At 45.7% G+C, this 27,402-nt stretch overlaps 4 protein-coding genes across 15 annotated transcripts; 3 read left to right on the forward strand and 1 right to left on the reverse strand.

Annotated features, from left to right (window-relative positions):
* The first annotated feature begins 329 nt into the window (after nucleotides 1-329).
* LOC117140480 (dnaJ homolog subfamily C member 5 homolog) lies at nucleotides 330-6,578 on the forward strand. 2 transcript variants are annotated; one of them, XM_033303430.1, is made up of 7 exons: nucleotides 331-555; nucleotides 2,112-2,250; nucleotides 2,309-2,461; nucleotides 2,523-2,654; nucleotides 3,674-3,736; nucleotides 4,324-4,528; nucleotides 5,202-6,578. In XM_033303430.1, exons 1-7 carry the CDS (start codon nucleotides 521-523, stop codon nucleotides 5,222-5,224), a joined length of 750 nt encoding a protein of 249 aa, XP_033159321.1. In that variant the 5' UTR covers nucleotides 331-520; the 3' UTR covers nucleotides 5,225-6,578. The 2 variants fall into 2 exon arrangements, with proteins under 2 accessions (XP_033159322.1, XP_033159321.1); XM_033303431.1 differs by lacking the exon at nucleotides 3,674-3,736 and having other exon boundaries at nucleotides 330-555.
* A 251-nt stretch (nucleotides 6,579-6,829) lies between these two features.
* Nucleotides 6,830-17,386, forward strand: LOC117140484 (SRSF protein kinase 3). Of its 10 annotated transcripts, none has more exons than XM_033303434.1 (8): nucleotides 6,830-8,288; nucleotides 11,633-11,854; nucleotides 11,918-12,369; nucleotides 12,426-12,748; nucleotides 12,969-13,133; nucleotides 14,079-14,630; nucleotides 15,589-15,859; nucleotides 15,930-17,386. In XM_033303434.1, the coding sequence occupies exons 1-8, from the start codon at nucleotides 7,393-7,395 to the stop codon at nucleotides 16,124-16,126; spliced, it is 3,078 nt and encodes a 1,025-aa protein (XP_033159325.1). In that variant the 5' UTR covers nucleotides 6,830-7,392; the 3' UTR covers nucleotides 16,127-17,386. The 10 variants fall into 10 exon arrangements, with proteins under 10 accessions (XP_033159325.1, XP_033159326.1, XP_033159332.1 ...); XM_033303435.1 differs by having other exon boundaries at nucleotides 14,082-14,630; XM_033303441.1 differs by having other exon boundaries at nucleotides 14,526-14,630.
* A 33-nt stretch (nucleotides 17,387-17,419) lies between these two features.
* LOC117140483 (membrane-associated protein Hem) lies at nucleotides 17,420-21,235 on the reverse strand. The gene is made up of 2 exons (XM_033303433.1): nucleotides 19,867-21,235; nucleotides 17,420-19,801 (listed from the first exon to the last, which is right to left on the reverse strand). The coding sequence occupies exons 1-2, from the start codon at nucleotides 21,044-21,046 to the stop codon at nucleotides 17,601-17,603; spliced, it is 3,381 nt and encodes a 1,126-aa protein (XP_033159324.1). The 5' UTR covers nucleotides 21,047-21,235; the 3' UTR covers nucleotides 17,420-17,600.
* Nucleotides 21,236-21,746: 511 nt separating this feature from the next.
* Nucleotides 21,747-25,898, forward strand: LOC117141910 (isoleucine--tRNA ligase, cytoplasmic). 2 transcript variants are annotated; one of them, XM_033305629.1, is made up of 6 exons: nucleotides 21,747-21,823; nucleotides 21,878-22,022; nucleotides 22,087-23,338; nucleotides 23,397-24,247; nucleotides 24,308-24,800; nucleotides 24,861-25,811. In XM_033305629.1, the coding sequence occupies exons 2-6, from the start codon at nucleotides 21,880-21,882 to the stop codon at nucleotides 25,809-25,811; spliced, it is 3,690 nt and encodes a 1,229-aa protein (XP_033161520.1). In that variant the 5' UTR covers nucleotides 21,747-21,823; nucleotides 21,878-21,879. The 2 variants fall into 2 exon arrangements, with proteins under 2 accessions (XP_033161520.1, XP_033161521.1); XM_033305630.1 differs by lacking the exon at nucleotides 21,747-21,823 and having other exon boundaries at nucleotides 21,880-22,022; nucleotides 24,861-25,898.
* Nucleotides 25,899-27,402: the final 1,504 nt, after the last annotated feature.

Here is a 27,402-nt window from a genome sequence, read left to right on the forward strand (position 1 = left end):
AATGGTCCGTTTTATAAGCAAATTAGGTAAGGGTTTTTGTTTCATAGAGGCTTGTAAAAAATGCAGCAATAAAGTCGAATTTCGTAAGACGTATCGATATAAAACGTTTGCTGTCGCATCGAAAGTATAAATTACTCCTAAATAATTGGAATTGGAAAGGCGGGGCGCATACTTTCGATGCGATTTTTTACAGTGAGTCCCGTAACAGCAGCTATTCATGTTGCCATAGATGGCGTGTTAGTTAAGAGCTGGAAAACCAGGGCTACATTGTGACAATTCTCAAATCAAACCGTTGATGTCGGCAGGTAAATCGATAAGATAGAACATCGGTTCAGTTCCAGCTCTAATTTCGTTGCGAAAAAAATAAGAATCGAGGCATCGGCACGGACGTATAAAACTGCAATTCGAAGAATACACGCACAGATTGTGGTTCTTGGCAGGCACAGACTTTCAGGGCGTGTGACAGCGATCGCTAGTGCAAATTACCCGTTCCCAGGCAAAGTGACACAGAGGCATCAGGATGAGCGCACCTGGCATGGACAAGAGAAAACTCTCGTAAGTATTTTGCAGTGCTCCTTCATTTTTCCTCCACGGCGCACACACACACGCCGTCGGCAGAGTACACACACTCAGCCCGTGCGCGAGTGTGAGTGGCAGCTGCGCGCAGGCAGCGCGGTCGGCGCGAAATTGATTTTTCGCGGCAGAAGTTTTCTTGAGCCAGCAGGCACTTTCCTTTCCACGTCGGGATAAACAAGGAACAGGGTCAGGGGTAACATTGGGCTGTGGCAGAGGGAAGGGGCGGGCAGCTGCGGCTGGAGTTTGATTTCGGACTAGCGAATTCGTCCTGGGCAAGGCCAAGGACAAATTTGGCCATCTGACGGAAGTCGATTTCTATCCGATTTCAATAATCGTTAGTTACAATCTTAGATAGGCATAGTTTCAACTTATTTGGCATTAGTCTGGAAAATGTAACAGGTAGAAAAAAAGCTACGCTCATCATCGATTAAGACTCGAGCCGATATGTAATACATACAAACCATTATAAGAATTACACATTAGAACTCCACAGTGTGAGAATTTCCACGTTCCTCTGCATTCTTCTCGGTTGGCCACACCTCTTTTGCCCGCAAATCGCAAGTTTTCAAATGTTTTTAATAGAGAAAAAATGCTTCGAATGCTTCGTTTTATAAACAGTGTTCTATTTAAATTGTTCCATGTTTGGGTCTTCGTGCAACACATACCGATTTCGGCATAAGTGCGCGATAACAACAGACCCACAGATCCAATAACACGACAACCAACTAACTAGCCAACCTAGCCGTTATCGGACAGAAAGTTTTACGGCCGCGTTAGCCCTCTCTCTAATTCTTCCCTATATGAGTAATGCCAGCACTAACCGCTTCAGTTTGCCCAGGAACAGGCGAATTCGAATTGGCTTAGATTGTCATGACGCCTGCCAATGTCCTTGGCCCTGTGCAGTCGCCCACCGCCCAGTGACCCTGGGACTCGCATCCGCTTGAGCCTGTAATCACCCTCATCAACGTGGTCCTCAACCACTTTGTCGTGCGCTCGCCGTCTTATCAGCTCGCAGATTCTCAGAGCGGGTTTAGGCATACACAGCCTTGCCCCCAACCCCCCTTAGCTTGCCAAGCTTATAAATAGCACCCACCTGCTCAAGAAAATCCATACAGATTGCATGGGAAAGGTGCAATCTATGTTGCACGCGACCCTGCTGCAGAGCCAACAATGCCAGTTGCTTTCGAACTGGACGCCCTCAATGCCAACGCCTAGTCCGCGGGTGCAGGCAAGCCCTGAGGGCCAAGTGCTTCCCTGGATGAGCTCCCATCGCGTGCCACGGCTAACTGTTGCTGCGATGACTCATAGTCCACTAGTACTTGCGATGGCTGGGCCTTATCGCCCTCTGTCAGAATGTGACATACGCTGCTGAAGGAATGTCGGAGGCACAGTGCAACTCCGCTAGGCAGCTCCACGCAGTGCTTCCTGAGGTCTTACCTGAGTGTGGTTATCAACCTTTAATTCCAAATGCGGAGACGTGGATAGTAATCCTATGCAATGCAGAGACCATATTCACTTGATTTCCCTTTATTTAGGACATCTGGCGACTCGCTTTACGAGATCCTAGGACTTCCGAAGACAGCCACCGGAGATGATATTAAAAAGACTTACCGGAAACTCGCACTCAAATACCATCCCGACAAGAACCCGGACAATGTGGATGCGGCTGATAAGGTAAATTATTGCCGAGAAATGGGTCCCTGCGTCACTATTAAAGGTCATATATCTGCAGTTCAAGGAAGTCAACCGGGCCCACTCGATATTGAGCGACCAGACGAAGCGCAACATATACGACAACTACGGCTCTTTGGGCTTGTACATAGCCGAGCAGTTTGGCGAAGAGAATGTCAACGCATATTTCGTGGTCACTTCACCGGCTGTAAAGGTCAGAAATCGCGGTATTTCGCATGGCTAGGCACATAAGTAATCTCTGATTCTTCTTGCAGGCGGTGGTTATCTGCTGTGCCGTGATCACTGGATGCTGTTGTTGTTGCTGCTGCTGCTGCTGTTGCAACTTCTGCTGCGGCAAGTTCAAGCCGCCGGTCAACGAGTCGCACGACCAGTATTCACATCTGAATGTGAGTGAAGTTTAAATCGGCTTAGCCAAGTCCAAGTATAATACCCGCCCCAACCCAGCCCGCCAGTAACTGAAATCATTTTGATTTAGTTAAGATAAGAGAAAACAAGAAAACCAATCCGGTGCAAAGCTAAAACATTAACTTTAACGCATGCTTCCCATCCACCCACACACTGTACTATTACGAACCTAACACCAAAACAACTTTGATGATTTTTGTGGGGAGATCCGTATCATTGTTCCTTCTGAGAAGCTAATGTTTAGTCAAAAACGTGCCCCTACATCTGACATCAACGCTTGCTTAACAGCTGCCCGAACAATAAACGCCTAACCATTTTTTAGTATAATTTTCCTGGGTTATCAGCTTTCTTGGCACAACATCTTCCACGATTGGTTTTTCTTTAAACCCTTACAAACACTACTCTGATTGCACTGCTTTGTAATTAGTTTATTTTGGGTAAGTATGAAGTTTGGTTTTGGTTTTCGGTTATCAATTCTCCAGACACTGCAGTAATCAGAATACTGATTTTTGAGACCAGAGGTAAACACGACTAACCCCAAAACTTTTCCGATCCATCGAACAATTTTTGTATAATTTATTGTTAGTGTTTGTTTTGTATATGTGTACTTCACGAAAATCATCAAATGCTTCCAACGTTTCTCTCTCCATAATAAAAAAAAAAACTAATAAATAACGTCAACACTTACACGCTCCGATTTCTCGAGACAATTCTGCGAAACTGCACTTCCAGAAAGAAGTGCAACGATTATTGTTTTATCCACGATTGCTTTTCTTGTTTTTTAAGTGTCCCATTGCGCATACAAATTTAGTTTGCACCCACCCACATTAGAAGTCGTCTTCCTTTGTTAGTTTGCAAGCTAAGGAAGAGAAGCTATAGACTTACGTTTCTATTTTTGTTTAACTTATTTTTTCTCAAAACTCTTTGCGATCGACTCATCATATCCACCACCTACTACCACCCACAACCACCACACATTCGCTCTCGACCTCGCCGTCAGCGCCCCGATGGCAATCGAGAGGGCAACGATATGCCACCGCATCTGGGACAGCCACCACGCCTTGTAAGTATGCGAATCGAAAATAATACCACCACGAGTACCGCATGAAAAAGGTGCAAGATCACCTGCGGCCTGCCTACCGCCTCCACCTGGCTCAAGGCACCCACCCACCCACCAACCAACTAACACAAAGCCAATAACCAAATCCGAACTCTACTTAAACGGTAACCAATCGAAATTTATATGTTCCAAGAGAACACGTCTTACTAACCTAAAATTCAGTCGCAAAACTAATTTGATCGAGAGAACTGAGGAAGAGATGACAAAAAAAAAACGACGTTTTTTTAAAGTACTGCTGTAAATGCTTGGTAAATGTTTTATGATTTTCTTTCAATGCTGTCATCTGGCTGATTTTAATTTTGTAGTATTTGGCTTGAAGGGTCCTTCTATCCATCAGCACAAGAGTAATGTAATGTAGTGGTCGTAGCTAAGCCGTAGAATAGTGTACAAACATGGCTTGTAGGCAGCTTACCCACCGAAAGTTTTTGACTAAACATTGCTTAAGGGACCTTCCCTCCAAGCTCTCAAAACTTGCTTCAGAAACATAAGTACCGGCGGAAATCCTAATCCCACTCTTTTGTGTCCCGCAGGAGGACGTTGATCTAGACGACGTTAACTTGGGTGCGGGCGGAGTCCCCGTTACCTCACAGCCGCGCGAACAGGCCGGAGGTCAGCCTGTTTTCGCCATGCCGCCGCCCAGTGGAGCCGTGGGAGTCAACCCCTTCACCGGCGCCCCTGTAGCAGCTAACGAGAATACGTCGCTAAACACAACGGAGCAGACCACTTACACGCCAGGTATATAAGCAGTTGGTCCAGAAGTCAACCTCACAGCCAGCCTCCGCCAGTTTGGCAATCCGACAAAGCGTCTTTGACCATCGAACTTGTTATTGTGCATATATCGAACAAATATTGTATCCTTCGGTCGCTGGATAGGTGGCGCAGGCATTCAGTCACCAGTCGACATACCCCTCCAGCGATCAGATCAACACCTCCTTAGCAGTAAGCTCGTGTATGCGGCAAGGTATTTTTTAGACACCTCCTGTACATGTAAGGTCCCACATACGTCCGCGAACATGGGATCCATTCACTTAGATCTGCATGCTGAATCACTTTACCACACACTGCCCGAGCTGCGGGATGACCAATGCCTAGATTGATTGACTCAGCCTTTCGTTCCTTAGGGCTACGCCAGCCGTACTCAAGTCCCCCATTTTAAAGACCTCCTTTCAAGATTGTTTTCCAAGCTTTCGCAAATTAAATGAAATGATAATTTTAATTTCCTTATGGATTGCCTTGGATTACTGTGATCCTGCACCGCCATATGTTTTATGAAGGTCTCAAGATATATAATATGAATGTAGCTTAAGCTTGACGGATTTTAGTTTTATCGTTTGATATGCAACGCGTACATTTTAATTTCTTTTCACTTATCACTGTCTACTTCTCTCTCCCTCTCTCTTCACTCTAGATATGGTTAATCAAAAATATTAGTCAAGTGCTGCGAGCGAGTCAAGACCCGGGTGCATGCGTACACCACACATTCAGATACAGACACAGAAAATACAAGCCCCTAAATCGTAACAGAAGAGAAAACCAGATTTATTTCATAATTATTAGTGTTGTTTTTAAGATGCGCGATATGTTGAAGCGAGTAAACATAGAAACCAATGTATTTATTTTAAGCCGTAGCACTTAGCTCTAATTTTAAACTATCGAACTTCGTGGCCGCCCTCCGGTCAGTCAGGTTGATCTTGGTCCACTTCGGGCAATCGATTCAGCAATTCCATTGTTCAAGCCATGCATCTAGCCTGGCAGCTGTACCACTATACCACTCGAATCGATAGCCAAGCCGCGCAGCCACCACTCCACCTATCCAGCCATGCTAAAACACCAAAACACCCTGCGGTGTTGATGAAATTGTATATCGGAAGTTAGTCTAGACATTTGCTTGGAGATCGGATCCCTTCCGGCTTAGCCCGTGAGTTGGGATTCAGTCGCGAAGAGAGGCACTGTAATTATATATATGTATATGATATGTGTATCTAGTTTGCATTTGTGTCGTCGCTTAGTCTAGCTAAATTGTTCGCGAGATCGCCTCTTCACCGATTGTTTCTGTTATTTTGCACTAAATTGTTAAAGCCAGAACTACTTATGTAAAAAGGATGAATTGTCGAGCGACGCGCCCAGCAGATTGCTCCGATCCGGTTCTAATGCAAATGTAAATACGAGTTAAACGATTAAGCATCACACAGTTAAACAGAGGAGGACGAAGAAGAGGACACTGTGAAGGGCGAACTAATTAACGCAAAGATAAATTATATAACAGATATTAATAATCCCCTCTATATATATATAACAATTAAATACGAGTAATCAAAAGTTGAATTGTAACCCCCGAAAGTATTGCACATATGTATGTATTCCAAATTGTTTCGAAATTGAATTGTATCTATTTGATTTTTGTTTGATTGTTAACCCGCTTTTAAATGTAAATGAATGCGATTAGTCCAGCAGTAATTAACTTTTATATAGTAGTATCCCATTCTAAATCATTGACATCAATTATTGCCGATCAGCTCCGGGCCAGGATAAAAGTCCTTGGGCGCCGTGATCTTGGGCCGGGATTTAAGGGTCGCCGGCTCATCTATAGTATAAACACGCATACATATATAAAATTCAATTATTGATAATTACATTTAACGGTCTTGCGTGTGTATTTATTGTTCGTACAAGTCAAAGCAAAAATACTAAGTAAACTAAATTTAAACTTAACAATTGTTTCCAAATTTCAATTGTATTCTGGTCTAACGCGAAGAAGCCGAAATAAATTTACTATACAAACTCACCGCCTTGTTTCACAAAGGGTATTCCCAAGTCGACTTTGCCCATGAAAAGCTCCGCCAGGATGGTAAACAAACTGATTTTCGGGGATGAAACTTTCGACGACGCCAGCTGACTGCAGTTAGCTTTCACTCTCTCCGCTCGGGCTTTGTTTTGTTTTGGGGCAGTAACGGGCCACAGTCGGCACATGCGCTTTGCCCGCTCCCCGGACTCGCTGAACTTCGCCGCAGAGTTTTCCGCTTCAGAACCCGGAGGGCAGTCCGTCGGAGAGTTCGAGCCAAGTGCGGACAAAGGAGGCGATTTTTCCGTGCTGCTGCTCCTGCCAAAAACGCAAAGTGGAAAATGTGATGTGTTCGCTTTAATTGTCGAGGATAAATCAATTCCGCTGTTAACTAGATTACGGGCACGTACCTGGCCAAAAGCAGAGGAGAAAGGCGAAAGGGAATCCAATAGGCCCAATCGAGGGCAGACCGTGGAAAAACCCTCTATCGCGAACCAGTTCGTGGCAGTGTGTGCGTGTGTGGATTTTCGCCTTACTTTTTTCATGCGCAATTTGGGTTACAAAGCGAGAAAAGCGCTGCTTAAAATGCATTAAAATGTTGTAAGCGCGGCGCTTCATTGATTTTCCTACGCACAAAGAATGATATACGAAGTCCTCACCAGGAACAAAGGGCGCAGGCCAACGATGAGGACAAAGACGCGAGGAAGCTGCTTCTAGCTTCCTAGCATTCATTAGGACAGGGCGAGGACCAGCCCCCGCGCAGATCAGGAAACTCATCCCGGGAGGCATCCTGGCTCCCGTACTGCCCAGCAGCGGCATGGCCGGCCTCATCGGCGCCGCAAATGGCAAACACCACCACCCACACCTCATCTCGCCCACCCACACGTCCCTGCCGGCCGGCATATGCAGCAGTGACAGCGGCATCTCCACTCTGAGTGCCATCTCGCCGCCGCTCTCCACCTCGACCACCACGGCCTCCGGTGCAGGCGGAGGAGTGGGCGGCAGCGGAGGCAGCCCCCAGCTGCGCACCTCACCTGCGCTGAGTATGCTGGGTAGCGCCACGGCGACGGCCAGCGGAGTTACCGCCTCCTCAGGATGCGGTCTTACTGCCGGGATCCTGGGCCCGGCGGCCAGCATTGACCTGGGCAGCTCGCCGCTTTCGCACCGAAACTACAGCAACTCACTGAAGGGCTTTAGTTTCCGTCGCAGCTTCGACGACAAGATCATCACTCCGCCGTACTTGTCGCGCGCTCCAGCCTACACCCACGGCATTCCCTATCCGCATTTTCACGGTACCCAGCCGGCGGCCACCACGCCGCACCACCTCCACCTACACCACCATGGCAACGGCACAGCTGCGGGATCAGGATCCGGTGTGGGATCGGCGTCGGGAACGGGATCTGGCAGCGGTGCAGGAGGACTCTACCAGCAGCCTCTGTCGCTGGCCTCGATGACGGCGGCCCTGCCACTGGCGCCGCTCTACGGATCCCCGCTGTCCCTGCCGCTGACCTCCTCTCAGTCCACCACCAAGCTCTCCTATCGCGACGACTTTCTGCAGCAGATTGGCTATCTGCCAACTACGCGCATCTACAGCACCCCGACCAGCATCGTCGACGAGGACAAGGCCCAGCAGGACTTCCTCTCGCTGTCGCTGTCGCCGCCGCTCAACCGACGGCGGGATATGCCGGCACTGCGCGGCCCATTCGTCAGTCTGTAAGTACTTTATCGATATCGTTGTCCCTATAATTTAAAGGCAATTTTTTGGTAACACATTTAGTATCTATTACTATCTCCGGCTACAAATACAATATTCGCCAATATTATAGGACAAACTTCCTTTGAAAAAATGTTCTTGACATGAACTGACATTTAGACCGTTCAGAAGATCAGGATCTTTTAATAAGTAAAGCTGGGCGTGTCCGTCCGTCCGTCCGTCCGTATGTACGTACGAAGTTCGGGTACATGTTTATTTCAAGACGTGTCCATGACGAACTACTACTACTGCTCATTGGAAAGCGATGTTTTCTTACCGCATGCTATATCAACGCTTTTCTATTAAGATATCTCAATCTCTCAGCTGAGTAACGGAGTAACTCGAACAAATCCATTTAATTTGTATTAGTGTATTAGTTTCCATTTGTGAGTGACAAAGTTTAAGACTGTAATATAAATAAAAATATACATTGACAATTTATGAAATAATATTAGAGGGTATACCAGCGTCGAGTTAGTGAAGTAAGCTTAATTCTAGTTTTCCCATCACTCACATGCGAATAAACTATGAACATGAAGTATACGCCGCGTGTGTTCCACGTGTCTCTCACATATGCAGGAAATAAATTCATCGAACCGTAAAGAGCTGCTCCAATATGTGAGCCGTTCGGGGGTGGCCTCACTGTTCGCGTTCCCACTGTGCGGGCACAGTGGGCCTCATAGTTGACGCAACGCGAATGTGGATCACTTTAGGTCGATCCCCTTCGCCCCACTGTGCGCTAAATCCGAATGGGATGTGATTCCACACACTACATACTTACTTATGTGGTCCAGTTTTTGCGTCAGCGGTACCCAGCGAACTTTAGCTCCTCCGTCCCATAATCCTACATCGAGATACCCCCACCCCCCTTAGGTTCTTCCATTCAGTCCGCTCGGTTTGTTTACGTTTTTTAATTTGCCCTAACCGCAAGTAGGCACCACGTGACGCCAGTGGCTAACCAATGAGCACCCCCAACCCAATCACCAACCTCCTACCCCCAGCGCACCCAGTCACCCCCGCAGTAGCACAAACTCACTGCAATCGAGCAAAACGATGACGTTTCACTGCCTCTGGCTGCTCTGTTTTCGCACTGATTTTCTAGCCGACTTATTGTTTTCATTCGCTTCTTTCGGCGTCTATAAATAATAATTACATGGAGGGGGGCACGCCGAGTAGGGCGCGTTCGTGTGTCAGACATACATACATAGGGTGACTCAAGATGTCAGGCAAGCTTTTCCGTCTAGAGAAGTCGCATTGCTCCATAAGGATCAACGGCTGACTCAAGTTGGGAACGGGGTTGCAAAAATCAATAAGGCCGGTTAGTCACTTTATGAACTCAAACATTTGCATATTGTGCAGGCGGCGGGGCAGAACTGCAGTTGCATTGCGAGGAATTTTTCAATCGCACCCAATCGCTCGAAACTACCTTTCGAAGTGGTTTCGAAACCTTCTGGAATTCGACGTATTCGAAATCCTGCCTGTCGAACACCCCTCTGCACGGCGAGGAAAAACTTGGCAAGGTGCCTAAGAAATCTCGAAGAACTCGATGATGATGATGATGTTGACGGGCACGGCCCCGCATGAGTGTGTGCTCATGTGGTGGACTCTTTCCTGGTGTAGTGCAGTCCATGACCGGCAAAGGCGGCGAACAACGAACAGCGCCACGACATCGAGTTGATGAAGTACATTGGATAATGACGCCAGCAGAAATACACGGCGCATAAAATCGATCATTTACAAAATATCAAAATTTTTTGAATACGTATTTCTCATCAGAATTGCCAACAAAGCAACAATTTCCTCCTAATCGATAAAAAAAAAATATTTACATACGAAAACAGCTCTCATTTTTTGTTTAGTTATTTACGAAGCCATTAAATTACGGACCCGTTGGCCTCAAGTAAGAGGTATCTGTTGGCCAAAGACTGTGACCAAACTGCTTTGTAAGGAAGTGTTCTCGCAGTGTATCACTCTAAGGAAAACTATCGGCGGGCATGGGTTCTAGGTGATCCACACACCTCACCCCACGCCGGACTGTGAGCGGGCGAAGACTAAACTTAGTTGTGACAAAAAAAAGAAACAAAAAAGCTGAACAGAAATACTCGCGAGTTGGAAACGGCTGCGCCTTGGCCGCTCAGGAAGAGGCGGCAAAAACAAAAGCGAAAAGCCATTCCGACATTCTCGCGGACGCAACTGAACGAATCGGACGAGCGAGGAAAGATACTCGCGCAGATACAGATACAGATACTTTTCATAATTCAGATTTTCCGCCGTGCGATATATTTTATTTATTTACCCCGCTCGGGCCACTGTTATGTAAGGAGTGTGTGTGCAGCGTGGTGTTTGTGTTCGACCAAACTCGTTCGGCGGTGTCCGTGATGCAAGTGGGGGTCTTCGAAAGTCAAGGTCGCCAGCCCCCACACGCACGCCCACAGCCACCCCCTGTTACTGCGCCCAGTTGCCATGAATTCGCGAAGGTCTAATCGGAAATCCAATTGTCGAATCGAGCAGTGAAGCAGTGAATCGAATCAGAAATGGATGGCTTTGGCTCGACCGCCCCCGACTCGGAGGAGGCCACCTGCCCCATGCAGGCCAATGCCACGTTCAGCCTCGATTGGCGAGGGACCCTGCTGGACCACTGGTTGGATCTCTATCTCGTCTACATGAACCGCCTACAGATGCTGCTGTCACTAGCCGGCAGGCTGCATCTTCTAAGCCGGCACATCCTGGCTACTCTAGGCCAGGATCCTATCTTTATGGGCGTGCTGCAGGGCAGCCTGTTAATGCTCTTCCTCTTCCTGATGCACCTGCTGCGGCTGTGGAGCTGCGGAGGCGGAGTTGAGCAGCCGCTGAACCCCACTGCAGACGTGGCAAAAGAGCTGAGCTGCGACTTCAACTTCGTCTCCGAGCAAGAGAAGCGAGCTGCCCAAGAAGCCGCGACGGAGGCTCTGCTGGAGGTTGAGGAGAAGAAGCGCCGCAAGCGGTTCACCAAGAAGCGCAACTGCGTGTCCGCCGGCCCGATCCTTATTGCCCTGCGCCATCAGTCCAAGCGACCAAAGCACCATCGTCCCGCGGCCCTGCTCTTTGAGCCCGTTACCCCCGGAGAAGTAATCCTGGATACCTACTTGCCGCCTCGGGAACTGCCGCTCACGATCAGACTGCCCCAGTTGGCGGAGCCAGTCAAGGAAGAGGAAATCGAACATACCGAGCTTAAGTGGGTTGCAACGGGAATTCTCACAGTGTCTACATTTTAGAACATGTATTGTTCCTGGTCAACTAATGACCACCACTTTTTTCTTTGCAGATCGGAGCCCCGCGGGACCCTCAGTACGACCGACGAAATTTACCCGGACTCGTCCGACAGCAGTCTTTACGTTTCAGATGAGGAGCAGGAAGACGCCTCTCAGTATTGCCGCGGTGGGTACCATCCAGTAGTCATCGGAGACATATTTGACAACCGGTTTCGAGTGGTCAGAAAACTGGGCTGGGGCCATTTTTCCACTGTCTGGCTTTGCCGGGATCTCAAGTAAGTGATGAAATATCGAACTTACCATTGAACAAGCTCTTTCAAACTTCATGCTTTCCCTAGAGACGAGAAGTACGTGGCCCTCAAGGTTGTTAAGAGTGCTCCGCATTACATAGAGACGGCAGCGGACGAGATCCGGCTCCTGGAAGCTATCCGTGACGCAGACCCCATGGACGTTAAGCGGGAGCGGATCGTGCGGCTGATGAACCACTTCACGGTGCGCGGTGTGAATGGAATGCACACCTGCCTGGTTTTCGAGGCCCTGGGCTGCAGCTTGTACAAGCTAATAGTGAAGAACAACTACCAGGGTCTGGCCATCGCGCAGGTGCGCAACATAATCCGCCAGGTTCTGGAGGGACTCGACTACCTGCACAGCAAGTGTAGCATCATACACACGGACATTAAGCCGGAGAACATCCTGCTGGTGATCGATAATGCCGCCGCGATGAACCAGCAGATCGACGATGAGATCAACAGTCTGCGCGTGAAGGGTGCCGACTTCCCCGACTCGTACAGTGAGTATCAGTACCCAACTTGAGTTGCCAATGGCTAATGCGTGTTCCACCCACAGTTAGCTCCATCGAGAAGCAGACCAAGTCGCGGGCCAAGTGGCCACTGATCGAGCCAAATGGATCGACCAACACCAACACGAACACTAGCAACAGCACGGCGACCAATTCCAATTCGTCGACTCCACTGGCCGCCGTGATCATGTCCACGCTGGACAAGGAGGACACCACGACAACCACCTCGTCCACGCTCAATTCCAACACCACATCATCGCTGGCCTCCAAGTACTCCAGTCTGTTGGGGGACAGCGAGTGCAACGGAGGCCTCGGCGGATCAGCGAACATAAACAACCGCTACCGAGCGGAGAAGAAAATCACTGCCAAGGTAAGATCGCTTTTAAACAAGTCGCCCCTGCCCCACACTCGAAAGCTCTGGCCAGGATAACATACGTTGTGGTGTGCATGGAAAGCATTTGCACTCTCCACATTGTGAGCCCACCTGCAAACACACACTGCACACCAAAGGAACACGAAATTCTTACGTTTTACTTTTGTTTCTTTTTATTTTCGCGTTATCATTGCCTTTGGTTTAACACTCGTATCAGTCTTCTGGGGATTGCGACGAAGATGCCGAGTCCGACACGCTGGGCGAGCAGAGCACCTTGGCGAGCACCATGGATTCGCCCACCGATCTCGATCCCGAACCCGAACCCGAACTAGATTCCAAGCCCAAGGCCGAGCCCGAGCCCAGTGAAGGACCGATCCCAGAGGTAAAGTGGGTTGGATGCGGGATAGTCGTTAGTGATAGCCCGGTCCCTAGAACCGCGGGATAATCTGTTCCATTTTGCCTTATATGTTTTGTTATTAGGAGGCAATTCCGCCTTGCTGTTGTTTACTTACCGTTTTTGATTATCGCTTTTAGTTCGAATATGTTGACCTTCTCACACACATAACCCACACGCTTTTTCAAGGCAATTATTTCCTGGATCGAAACGCCAAAGGCTTGATTGATTGTGGGCATGGCCAGCTTTATATGTGTCTGTAACGGGTTATTGCCATGTGCTTAACGTTTGCATTGCTATCTGCTAATTGCATATCATATTGGTGTTCTCATGGAGCTGCGGCTAAAGAAGTGTAAAAGTTCAAACGGTGCTCAAAATAATGATATCTTTTTGGCTATTTGAAATCTTCAAGATGAAAGCCGTTGAGTACAGTGTGTACAGTGTTGTGTCGTTGAGTTATGCATAAATTATAAATGTATGTTAATAGATTCGTATTGCATCATACTTTAAATTAAAATTAACATTTTACCTATTTGTTATTAACTGCTCACCATAGAAACGGATTCCAAGTACTCCGTTCTCAATATCGCAGAGTTGCATTGAGCTTCTTTGGCCGCACCTACATATATGATTGAAATGTGTTTAGGCTAAGATGTTTTTATTGTAACTTATTATTGTAGAGGCATTTCTACATTAAAGCACTAGTGGTATGCACAACTTGGGATACCACTGGGATAGTAATCCGTGGCAATCATCGCTGGGGTTTCGACACGCAATCCGAGCGTTGACTGCCACGTCGTTTGTGTTTCGTTAATTGCACCAACTAGATAATCCTTCAAAGAAGCAAACCAACATTGTGTATTCTTTTTCTTCCTTTCTTTGTGTGAACCAATTTTCATGTATGCAACATTACGCTATATAAACACGATGCAGCAGCCCACCCCGAACTCCACCAATAGCTCCTGCCCCTCCCACAACACAGCCACGACAGCCAAGTCCAAGATCAACTCGAATATTCTGAGCACGTGCACGTCCTTGACATCGACCAACGAATACAGTCTCACCAACACGAACACCACTACAGCCTCCACACCAAGCGCCCCTCCAAGTGCCACTCCCTCCTCCGCCCCTGCCTTAGCCTCTGCCACGCCCCCCAGCACGTGCACGCCCTCGTTCACGCAAATAGCTCCTCCTGCAACTGCTCCAGCTACCAGTACAACCTGTACAACATCAGCCGAGCTCTATAATGGCGATCATAAAACAACAAGCACATCAACAACATCAACATCCAATGCGACCTCCTCCGCAACAACAACAACCGCGACAACGACAACAGCTATCGCTAAACTAAATGTCCATGCCAATGCCATTCCTTCGCAGAACCAGAGTCAGAGTAGCCAGAACAACACCTACACGATCCAGTCGCTCATCGACAACAGCAACGTTCGGGTGAAGATAGCCGACTTGGGGAACGCCTGCTACGACGTGAGTATCTTTTAGATCCTTTTAGATGCTTAAAGTTCAAAATGATATATTCACGGGTCAGATAAACACATCATCGTCATTTTACCTATTACTCTTAGATTAAAAGGGTATACTGGATTCTTTGAAAGATATGATGTAACAGTATAATCAGGAATGCAACCAAAAAATTTCAATATCCAAATTTTTTGTATGTGGTGCGCTTGGCGGTTTTGGTCCTTTGCAACATCTGGAATCAGCCTAATCTCAACTTTCGAGCTTTTATAGGTTCTGAGATGCAGTATTTCATACGGACAACCAAACGGACATGTCTATACTCACTCAAGAACAACATACTTTACAATAATTCGTAAAATGTTACATAATTTTCAATGAATCTAGTGAATCCTTTTACTCTATGGATAATACCCTATCTATACCCCATAGAGTTATTTGTACTTTTGATTCTTCTAATTCGGTATAAACCAGTTTGTTGTCATTATACTATTTCGATTTTAATTTTATTAGAATGGGACCAATATTCAATAGAAAATTCAAATCAGAAAATTTCAAGAAATAGTGTCTCGATGGTGTCAGTTTAGATGAAAATGTAAAACAAAAACTTTGTTTAATCTTAAAATTCTTGTTAAAACATACCGACTACTTAGTGGACGTGGAGGGATAAAAATGTTCAATGGCAAAAATGTTTGCAATGGGCAAAATGTTCAGTGGCATATCATTTTTCCATTTTTGAGGATCCTATGCCAATTTATTCTTATATGATATTTGTTGGGTACATAGAGCGTGTATTTGGGTGTACATATTGTATGTGTATTGGTGTGTAGGCATGTGCTTAAGTCTTAGGGACTTATGGATATGTCACTATACATATATATATATAACTTTTAGGGTCGGAAACGCGACCTCCTTACATTGTTTTCAAAAGTTTTAAATCCGTCTTTGGCTTCCTATGAATTCCCAGTACCATCACTTCACTGAGGACATTCAGACTCGCCAGTATCGATCAATCGAGGTTCTTTTGGGAGCGCCGTACAATTATACCGCCGACATATGGAGCACAGCCTGTCTGGCCTTCGAGCTGGCCACCGGCGACTATCTGTTCGACCCTCACGCCGGAGAGTCCTACAGTCGGGACGAGGACCACTTGGCGCACATTGTGGAGCTGCTGGGCTCCATACCGCAGTCGGTGATCCTCCGGGGCAAGCACGGGCTGAAGTACTTCACCAGCTATGGTAGGTATCGAATTGAATTTAGCCCAAAGAATGATATGTGATGTGTGCCCCTGTTGATGCCCATGTGCAGGTAGCCTGAGGAACATCACCAAGCTGAAGCCCTGGAGTCTGATGAACGTGCTGGTGGAGAAATACGACTGGGACCCGGTGGAGGCCAAGAAGTTCTCCGACTTTCTGCTGCCCATGCTTGAGTACAATCCGGTCATTCGGGCGTCGGCAGCGGAGTGCCTGCAGCATCCGTGGCTGGAGCAGGAGGAGTTCGTCTAGGAGGCTCAAGGAGTGACGACGATGACAGCCGGAGAGACACAGGCATAGGCACACTAAAATATTGCATACATACATAACATACGTATTTCGTACTCGTATTGTATTTCTAGGCTTAACTTTTATATGCAAACCATTTGCCATAAAGAGGAGGTATATTAATATGTACGTTAGCAGGAAAATCGGATGAGGAGCTAGCATTAAAGGACTCGATCGATGCACACACATTTTACACTTACGAAATGCGGACGATGTGAGGGCGTTCCGCGTCGAATTTTTTAAGCTTTTTAATTTTTGTACTTGAGAGCTTTAAAATGTAATTACTAAAGAAGCGATTTTATTTTAACGACGAAAGCAAACGAAAGAAGTTGCGCAAATGTTTTTCAAGTTTTATTTCGACGACGTGCATATAAGTATACATATACACATATATTTTTTATTAACTGAGAAACAAAAACAAAAGACAATGACGACAATTTTTAGTCAACAGATGCCTAAACTGACTGACTGAAAAGGAATACATTTTCATGCGAAACCAAGTAAAACCAAACCAATGGGAAATGCTAAATAAATTGTACGAACTAGAAAAATATTCAGCATCACATAATTAATAATACCTTCTATAATATTAATAAGCAAGTATGTGTATAATTAACGAAACCCAATTGTAGATATCGAGAATGTTCACAAATACAGATGTAAACTCAAATATTGACAGCTTTTTAGCAGCGTGTAGTGATTTTGGTACATTTAACCGAACCCATTTGTAGATTTTTAGGCCTATGTTGATTACGAGCAGATTTAAGAATATGCCCGCCCCCTACCTACCCGATTTCGGTTTGCAAAACTTATCATCTAAGCATCCGTGAAAAAGAACCTATCCTAGATCACGTAATTCAAAGCGAATTCAAAACAATAATAAAGCATTGCATAAAAGTCTTCGTATCGGAATTGAAAACTCAAAATCGAAATTTAAATACTACCAATGATAATTACTGAGAAATCGTATTACAAAATAACGAAAACATATTTTACTACTTGCCTACAAGTATTTGTACACAAGCCTACAAAGTAACATTGAACGTGACCAAATAATTTAATATTGCGGAAGATTTTTCCCCTAAACTCATATTTAATATACACACACGTGTGCGCATGTGTCCAAATGAAATGTAACAGAAATTTAAGCGGAGGAGCTGCACGTTCGCGGGAGTGGGCACATATTTCAATAAGCCGAAATAAAGAATATACATACCGATCCGATCTAGAGACAGCATATTAATGTGGGCTACTCGATTGGGTTGTATAAGCACTTTATTCGAAGTCGTACGAGTATAAAAATGCAGAGTCTAGAATACATTAGGGTATGTTTAACAGTTTTAAAGTATGTTAGATTAGCATAGTGATCGACAATCGATCGGCGGATAAACTACATAAGCATTATTTGGAATACACAGAGGGCGCAGATCGCCTCCATTTAGAGTGCCAGCCCTAGGATCTGTTCCTGCTTGTATACGCCATGGTACGCGTTGCGTATGAGCACGTAGGGAAAGCAGGACTCAAGCAGATCCATTGTGAGGAAGGGCGATTGCTTGACGATTTCGTCGAGCAGCAAATAGATAGACTCTCGGTTCCTTGTCGCCTCCTTGTCGGACTCCTGGCCCAAGCGCAGTAGGGAAGAACTGGCCAGAGCAAGGAACTCCTTCATGCGGTCCTCCATGTCACTTTGGCCGCAGATGGTAAACAGGGCCCCGAAGATGTTATTAATGGCCGCCGCCATGCAGTGCGTGTTATTTGAGTGGCCATCAATTGTGGCTCTGTAGAAGGAATTTTCGTTACGGGCCAGTTTTGGTATAGACACTGCCACAAAGACCATCAATAGACAGGCGGTGAGGTGCTCACCCTCGTCGAACTCTGGCTTTTTTGATTTAAGTGTAGTTGCTAGTGTGGGGTCTACCTTGCACAGCAGCCCCGCTGCTGAGGCCATCTCGGAAGCAACCCGAATCTGGTCGCCTCCGGGCAAATGTTCCTGAAAGTCCTTCACTGAGCTTAGCAGGAAGGGTATGCGCTTGTCCAGCACATCAACGAGGGCCTCATGCACCAGGTTGCGGAAACAAATAATCACCCCAATGATCGTCATGCGTTGCAGCACGCGGTCCACGTCCTGCAAGCGCTTAAATTGCTCCTTCATCACTTCAGGTTTGTCAAAACTGGTGCGCAGTGTAATGAGCACTTCCTTGTTGGTGTTCACCAGCGACTTCAACTCTTGCACCTGGTTTGCTATGTGCCACATAAGTGTTTCGTTCAATGTTTTGATACCGTAAGGCCCCACAAGTTCTGCAAGTGCTCGCAGCTCGTTGAGATCAGAGAATTCCTGCGGGTTAAATGGTACCCAGCCCTCGGGCGAAATGGGCACAAAAGCCTTTTGGTTAATGGAGAACACAATGTTGCCAGCGGAGACACGCCTTAGCAGAACCTCACTGTACCAGGTGTTGTACAAAGCGGCAATGGTTTTCTCGCCATGAGAGTCCAAAGCCTGTGTTTGCTGCAACAGGCAGTTGTTGAAGACTCGTGTTATGTCAATGTGCACGTAGTTCTCTACTGTCTGCAGGACGTTCATGTAGGCTCGAACGCTGGCCAGCAGCTCCGAGGGCTTGGCTATCTCCATTGTCTCCTGGTTGAACATCACCATGCCAACAAGATCCCGGGAAAAGCGGTGTTCCAGGTTCTGACAGAGATACTCGCGAGGAGCAAAAGCAAACTCCCAAACGTTGACCGTGGGGCAATAATTGATAGCAAAACAAAGCTCCGTCAGGGCCATGTGCAGCTTGTCCATCGTCGTCAGATCCTCTCGTGTCTTTCGGTACGACTCGTCTCCGGGCTTTCGTATGTCGTCAAAATGCTTAGACTTCGATTTGTCCTTCTTCTTTCGAGCAGATTGTACGGAAAGAATCTTAGCACAGTGCTTTGGCAATAGAGCGTCTGCCATGGTGCACTGCTCATCGCAAATTGTGGTTATAATGTTTTTAGCCTCCTTGGCCATTTCCTCAAGAAATATATTTACCACGCTGAGAGACCTCTCACGTATATGGTGTCGCTCTTCCGGACACATTTCGTGAGTACAATTTTGGAAATGGCTGCAGATCAAGGGAAAGGCTATGATGTAGCGGTTCTGCGCGGGAAACTCCAAGCACATGTGGAATTGGTCGTCAAACATTTTGTTATAGAAACAGAAGATACTAAGATCCGAGGTTTCTACTAGTATTTCGTCCAAGTTATCTACCACCCTAGTGTGGAAAACCATTGAATCCAGAAGACGGGCCAGCTCTGCATGCTCTGCGATCCTAAGTGCAGCCTTTCCCACACTCATGTACGTTTGGAGGCGGAACCAGTCCAGGCGGAATGGTCGGAAATAGAAGAGTTCGTTGTCTTCCACCTGCTTAACTGTCAGGGCTGCGGCCGTGTTGTAGAGCGAACTGAAGATTATGCTTTCATCTTCCGGGCACATTTGGAGACTTTGCATTCTAATGTTAAGATCCGTGGCATCGAATCCGGACAAGTATTGCACGTAATATCGCTGCATTACCTGGCTGTATTTACGCACCAGAGCGCGGAGTTCCTCCATGTGGAATAAGAGCTCCGGCAGCTGTCGGTCTACAAGATCTTCATTGCTCTTTCCTATAAATTTAAAATAGTTACGGTGCACGAATTTTAATTTAATCGTAAGGAAATCAATAACTTACCTTTATTTTTGAGAAGAGGTGGGTTGTCATTATGCCTGAGGAGCCATAGGATCTCATCGCGCGCAAGACATAGACCGATGAAAATGAAGATTGCCTTAGGTCCCAGGAGGCCTGGTTGGTCGGTCATAATAAGAGCTAGCTCCTTCAAGGCTGTTCGCAGAAACTTGCGCCGCTCCCGATGCATTAAAGCAGCTTTTTGAACAGCCGTGTTGTATGCTTCCTTTACTTCTCCGATCCGCTTGCTGTAGCCTTTAATTCCATCGAAAGTAGCCTGAATGTATTGGTGAATTTGCAGGACCTCGTCGCGGAACAAGGCCACAACCCAGCTTGACTCCAGGGCGGAGAGCCAGATTTTGTTGACTTCCGGGTACTGTCCGAGCATTTGATGGTTTAGAAGCAAGCCAAAGATTATCCAGCGGTCCATTGCCTCCAGGGATATGTACTCGCAGGACATGGTGTCAGTGCGGACGGCCTTGAGAAGAATGGCCGGATTGCCTACCAGACTCAACTTTTGCATTTCCCTCCACTTGTCTGCTGGCAGGTTTCGCAGTGCATAGATGGAGGTCAGCGACCGCAACGCACTGGTTAGCAAGCGCTGGTGGGGAATGAATTCCTCGGCCAACTTTTTTAAGGGGACCTCGTAGTCCAGAATCATCTGCCCCAACCGGGGGAAGCCCGTGTCCGCCTGATTGTTTTGCAGCTCGTAGGCGGCATTGTACAAGCCCAGAACTGCCTTGCGGTCCTCGACCCTAGACAAAACAATCATCAAGGAAACGTAGGTCACTACCAAGTCCAGATAGTATTTGGTTAGCTCGAAATTCAATGTGATGTCCAGGTGAATCTGGCAGGCGTCCATCGTGGTGAGCAGTTCGCAGACATTGTCCTTGAAATCAAGTAGGTCCACGAATGTGTGGTAATACAGGGACAGCGACTTTATAATCTCCGCTTTGATGTTTACAATGGCATTGAGCCCCTTGACGTCGATGTTGGGGAACCGCTTCACGATAAACTTGATGCTCGACTCCAACGACTTCTCGGAGAGGAAGCCTGGCTTCGACTTGGTGTCGCCGCATGCCTTCTTGATGTTGTATATCCGCGTAAGAATGCCTAGGCCGCGGTCATTCAATATGATTAGTTTCTCAGCTATCTTCTGCTGGTTCGGAAAAATTGGGCGTGCCATATCCGATGACTGTTGGCGACGTCGACTGGCTGAAGGCGGGTTTCCGGTGGAGCACCGAACACAGGTGTGCGCTGGCGAGACGAATTTGCAGGTGACAAGTGCTTATCTGCCCGGTAATTATACTTTTTCGATTGTTAAATTGGCCAAAAAGGAGCGACACAAAAGTGTACACATTACTCTTCCTCTTGTTTTCGCGTTAGTGATGACCCATGGGCTGATAGCTAAGATATATCGCTATCGATAACGATAGCTAACATAGCGGATATTTAATTATTTAACATTTAGTAGAAATAAATCGTTATTTAATAATATTGAAAATCTGTTTTGAAAAATACACGCATTCTTTTATATAAACTATTGATTGTTAAAAAGAAAATATACTATAGTTATATATAACAGCAGATCGGTTATTTTAAAAATATTAATACCAGTTGGTATTTAGGGTTTTAATTTATTAGAATTATGTCTAAGTCCCGAAAATGTATAGTCTTTATTTGCCAATGGCTTCTTGCTCACTAACTTATATATCAGTATTCTATACTTATGGTAAAAATGGCTAACAAATTTATTGAAGTTGTTGAATAAGTAAATAAGCCTCCCTTTTGTTTTCAGTGCTGTCATCAGCTGATTGTAGAGGATGCCGGTCATCGGAACCTACTATCGATATCACGAACCGATGAGCAAAAGAGCGATTAATGAACCACTAGTTCCGTACCATCGGGCACGTTGTGTGCCACGCAAAAACGCCGCAAATAAGTTGGATTTCTGATATAAAAGGTAGGCGAATAAGCGGTGTTACTTTATAAATAATACAACAGTGCACTCCGACAGCAATGGGAAAAAAACTAGAGCGGAACGACGTGTGTCGCGTGCCGGAGAACATCAATTTCCCGGCCGAGGAGGAGAACGTACTGCAAAAGTGGCGAGACGAAAATATCTTTGAAAAGTGCAGCCAGCTGTCGAAGGGAAAGCCCAAGTAAGTGCCGCATACGATTGCATCAGCCGATCGCCAAATTGTGTGCTAATTTTCCACCACCCAGATACACGTTCTACGATGGACCGCCCTTTGCAACCGGGCTGCCCCACTACGGACACATCCTTGCTGGCACCATCAAGGACATCGTCACACGGTACGCATACCAGCAGGGATACCATGTGGACCGTCGCTTCGGCTGGGATTGCCACGGACTGCCCGTGGAGTTCGAGATTGACAAGCTGCTGAACATCAAGGGTCCCGAGGATGTGGCCAAGATGGGAATCGCCGCCTACAATGCAGAGTGCCGGAAGATTGTCATGCGTTACGCAGATGAGTGGGAGAATGTGGTGACTCGCGTGGGTCGCTGGATCGACTTTAAGAACGATTACAAGACGTTGTACCCATGGTACATGGAGTCCATTTGGTGGATCTTCAAGCAGCTGTTCGACAAGGGTCTGGTCTACCAGGGCGTTAAGGTGATGCCCTATTCCACCGCCTGCACAACGTCCCTTTCGAACTTCGAGGCCAACCAAAACTACAAGGATGTTGTGGACCCTTGCGTAGTCGTTGCACTGGAGGCCGTTTCGCTGCCCAATACCTTTTTCCTAGTGTGGACCACCACGCCGTGGACACTGCCCTCTAACTTCGCATGCTGTGTTCATCCGACGATGACCTACGTAAAAGTGCGCGACGTAAAGAGCGACCGACTTTTTGTTCTCGCAGAGTCTCGTCTCTCTTATGTGTACAAATCGGAGACGGAGTACGAAGTGAAGGAAAAGTTTGTTGGCAAAACCCTTAAGGACCTTCACTACAAGCCGCTTTTCCCCTACTTTGCAAAGCGCGGAGCTGAGGTGAAAGCTTATCGTGTCCTGGTCGACGAGTACGTGACTGAGGATTCCGGTACGGGTATTGTGCACAATGCTCCCTACTTCGGAGAAGACGATTATCGTGTGTGCCTGGCTGCGGGCCTCATCACAAAGTCCAGTGAGGTCCTCTGCCCAGTGGACGAGGCAGGACGGTTTACTAACGAGGCAAGCGATTTCGAGGGCCAATACGTCAAGGATGCCGATAAGCAAATAATGGCCGCGCTGAAGGCACGAGGAAACTTGGTTTCCAGTGGCCAGGTGAAGCATAGCTACCCATTCTGCTGGCGGTCAGACACGCCTCTTATCTATAAGGCGGTTCCTTCCTGGTTTGTGCGCGTCGAGCACATGTCTAAAAACCTGCTTGATTGCAGTTCCCAAACGTACTGGGTGCCGGACTTCGTCAAGGAGAAACGTTTTGGAAACTGGCTGAAAGAGGCCAGAGATTGGGCTGTAAGTTTTGTAAAGTACACTTTTTTGCTTGTTTATTAAATCAAATCTATATATCTAGATCTCCCGCAATCGCTACTGGGGCACACCGATTCCTATCTGGAGGTCGCCTAGCGGGGATGAGACCGTCGTTATCGGCAGTATCAAGCAGTTGGCCGAGCTGTCCGGCGTTCAGGTCGAGGATCTGCATAGAGAAAGTATCGACCACATTGAAATACCATCGGCAGTTCCTGGAAATCCACCGCTGCGTCGCATAGCTCCTGTTTTTGACTGTTGGTTTGAATCAGGTTCAATGCCGTTCGCACAACAGCATTTCCCTTTTGAAAACGAAAAGGACTTTATGAACAATTTTCCGGCTGACTTTATAGCTGAGGGCATCGATCAGACCCGCGGCTGGTTCTACACACTCCTTGTGATTTCGACGGCGCTGTTTAATAAGGCACCATTTAAAAACCTCATTGCAAGTGGGCTGGTCTTAGCTGCTGATGGTCAGAAAATGTCGAAGCGCAAGAAGAACTATCCCGATCCAATGGAGGTGGTCCATAAGTATGGAGCGGATGCTCTCCGTTTGTACCTTATCAATTCGCCCGTCGTTAGGGCCGAGAGTCTGCGTTTTAAGGAAGAAGGTGTGCGCGACATAATCAAAGATGTGTTCCTACCGTGGTACAATGCATACCGATTCTTACTACAAAACATCGTTCGATATGAGAAGGAGGATTTGGCAGGAAATGGGCAATATACTTATGATCGTGAACGCCACTTAAAGAATATGGACAAGGCCTCCGTTATAGATGTGTGGATTTTGTCTTTTAAGGAATCCCTACTCGAGTTCTTCGCCACTGAGATGAAAATGTATCGCCTGTACACTGTCGTACCCCGGCTGACAAAGTTCATCGATCAACTTACCAATTGGTATGTTCTTTAAAATTGAATGATTATAGGTTAGTTAACGCGTGAACAATTCTCTTACAGGTATGTTCGACTCAATCGACGTCGCATCAAGGGTGAATTGGGAGCTGATCAGTGCATTCAATCACTTGACACGCTTTACGATGTTCTATACACAATGGTTAAAATGATGGCTCCTTTCACGCCCTACCTTACGGAGTACATATTCCAGCGCCTGGTATTGTTCCAGCCTGCCGGAACCCTAGAACATGCTGACTCAGTTCATTACCAGATGATGCCGGTCAGTCAGAAAAAATTTATTCGAAACGACATTGAGCGCTCGGTGGCTTTGATGCAATCAGTCGTCGAGCTGGGTCGTGTTATGCGTGATCGAAGAACCTTGCCTGTTAAGTATCCCGTTTCGGAGATCATAGTAATTCACAAGGACTCGCAAGTCCTGGAGGCAATCAAGAGCTTGCAGGACTTCATTCTTAGCGAACTTAATGTTCGAAAACTTACGCTGAGCTCTGATAAGGAGAAATATGGTGTAACACTGAGAGCAGAGCCTGACCACAAGGTTTGTTTATATTGTATTTCTTACCTATAAAGATAACCAAATTTATTTCTTAATTTTCAGTCGCTAGGACAGCGGCTCAAGGGCAATTTCAAAGCGGTTATGGCTGCTATCAAGGCTCTCAAGGATGATGAAATTCAGAAGCAAGTTTCGCAAGGCTACTTTGACATTCTGGATCAAAGAATTGAACTTGATGAAGTTCGCATCATTTACTGCACATCTGAGCAGGTTGGAGGAAACTTTGAGGCTCACAGCGATAATGAGGTATTGGTACTGTTGGACATGACGCCCAACGAAGAATTACTTGAAGAGGGTTTGGCTCGTGAGGTCATAAATAGAGTGCAGAAACTGAAAAAGAAGGCTCAACTTATACCGACCGATCCCGTTCTTATCTTCCATGAGCTAACTGCCGATAACAAAGCTAAGAAGGAGATCCTGGAGGCTCAGGCTCAGCTAACCAAAGTTTTGTCCAACTATGCCAGCATGATCAAAACGGCCATTAAGTCGGAGTTTGCCCCCTATTCATCTGAGCAGGCGTCCAAGAAGCGCTTAATAGCTAGTGAGCTTGTCGATCTTAAAGGAGTTCCCTTAAAGTTGACTATTTGTTCGACTGAGGAATTACAGCTTCCTAATTTGCCTTGGTTAAATATATCCTTGGCAGAAGATCTGGTGCCACGATTTGGAAATAGCAGCAAAGCATCTCTATTTCTGCAGCACAACGTTAGCAAGGAAATTATTTCACTGCCCACACTTCGCTCCGAGTTGGAACATTTGTTTGGATTGTATGGAGTCAACTTTAATATCTACGTTGTTGATCACCAAAAAAAGACTACTGAACTAAAGTCTATCGATGAAAACCTGAGCGGAAAATTGCTTGTTTTAGCTCGAAGCCAAGATGCACCGAAACTATCAGCAGGCTATGAACTATCCCCCGCTCCATACTCCAAATTCATCAACCAGCCTTCAGGAAATTCTATCTTCACGGAGAATCCCTTGGGACGCGCCTTATGTTAATCTTACGGATTGCTATTGGTATTTAATTGAAAACGAATCGAAACTGAAATAAATGTTGTCAACTTTTCAAAAAAGTTGTAAACCTTATGCAGCTTTGTTGATTTTTATCTCTTCCCCGGGCTGTAGTATTTCTTTACTATTGTAGAATTACAAATTGAAAAGAATAGTAATGCATATTAGGTTCTAATATAGAGTTACAGTTATTCATGGGCTTTACTAGTTTAAATCATTAAAATACTCTTCCTTCGCCAAGCCCTTTACCACATCGATCATGACACCATCTCACCTACTTTCTTTTAAAAATCCGAAATTAAATAACACACATTAATTTTTTTTATATTTTCATTTTTATTGAAATCGCTTTTTACTCGTAATATTATTAGTTATTATATATATTTATATGGATGTTTTATCATGTATGTATATCGGCTTGCCATAATTATTTCTGTGTGTACAATTGTCTTTGTTGTCTGCATTCGATTTGTAATTTATAGCCTATACCCTCTGCACTTCTCTCGGTATCCGTATATTTTAAAGACAATTTCGTACATTAAATACAATTATTGTTCGCAATTTATGCATGCTCGAACTGCCTCAACGGACTGACTGCCTTTAAATGTGTCGCCTTTTTCGTTAGTCAGTTAATATGCCTAATCATGATCTCAACTAATTAAGTAGGTTAAGCTTTTGCCCCATCCTGGAAATGTACAGATCAAAGTATTTTAAGAACAGAGGTCCTGGGGTGTGTACGAGATTGAAGCACAGTCGAGCTCGACAACGGCAACCGCTTGGTATCTATATATTTTCCTTGTTTTCAGTCACAATTTTTCGCATTGCAGTTTTCTTTATGCTGATTTCAATTGGTTTGCTTTGTTATATGCTTTTTGGTTAATATAATGCTGCTTAATTTTATTACATACACATTCATATACGGATTTCTGATTTTTACAATTTTCGTTAGCTTGTAACATCTCATTCTGCGTAACGAGCTAAGTACTGAACGTTTTTAGCCCTTTACACAGTGAAAGATTTATTCAGATAATGATGCATACCTTAATTTAAATTTGAAGTGTTTATCCATATTTCATTTATAATTTTATTTAATAAAATTACTAACACTTTAGCTAATTACTACGCAGTTATCTTCTGTAATATTCTGTTCTACCCTCACTGAAACAGAATCCATCGCTTACTTTCACTTTAGTTAGGTGCTTATCCTTTTTGTTTTTACGAGCTTTGTCTTTAGTCTAATTCTTAAGCCTAAGTTTAGTTGTATGTATGGGTGTTTATAATACAAGGTGTGTTTTTATGGTTATAGGGGTATGTTTAAGTTCTGCGCAAGTCCTTATGCGCACTATATTTTATACTAGGTAATATTTCAATAGTCAATAGTTTAGTTTCAATTATAAATAGTTCAATAATAATTTTAAACACAAAATACCGACAAAATATCAGCCAAATTAAAGGGAGTACAGAAATTTTAACTTGCTTGTTTGAGTGTTAAAAAAAAGGAATTAAAAGAAACTAAACCCTATGACATTCCCGGGTGGGATCATTACAAAAAACATTATTGCTTTTACAATTAACATGG

The sequence above is a fragment of the Drosophila mauritiana genome, chromosome 3L (genome assembly GCF_004382145.1).
Source record: "Drosophila mauritiana strain mau12 chromosome 3L, ASM438214v1, whole genome shotgun sequence".
Taxonomy (NCBI): Eukaryota; Metazoa; Arthropoda; class Insecta; order Diptera; family Drosophilidae; genus Drosophila; species Drosophila mauritiana.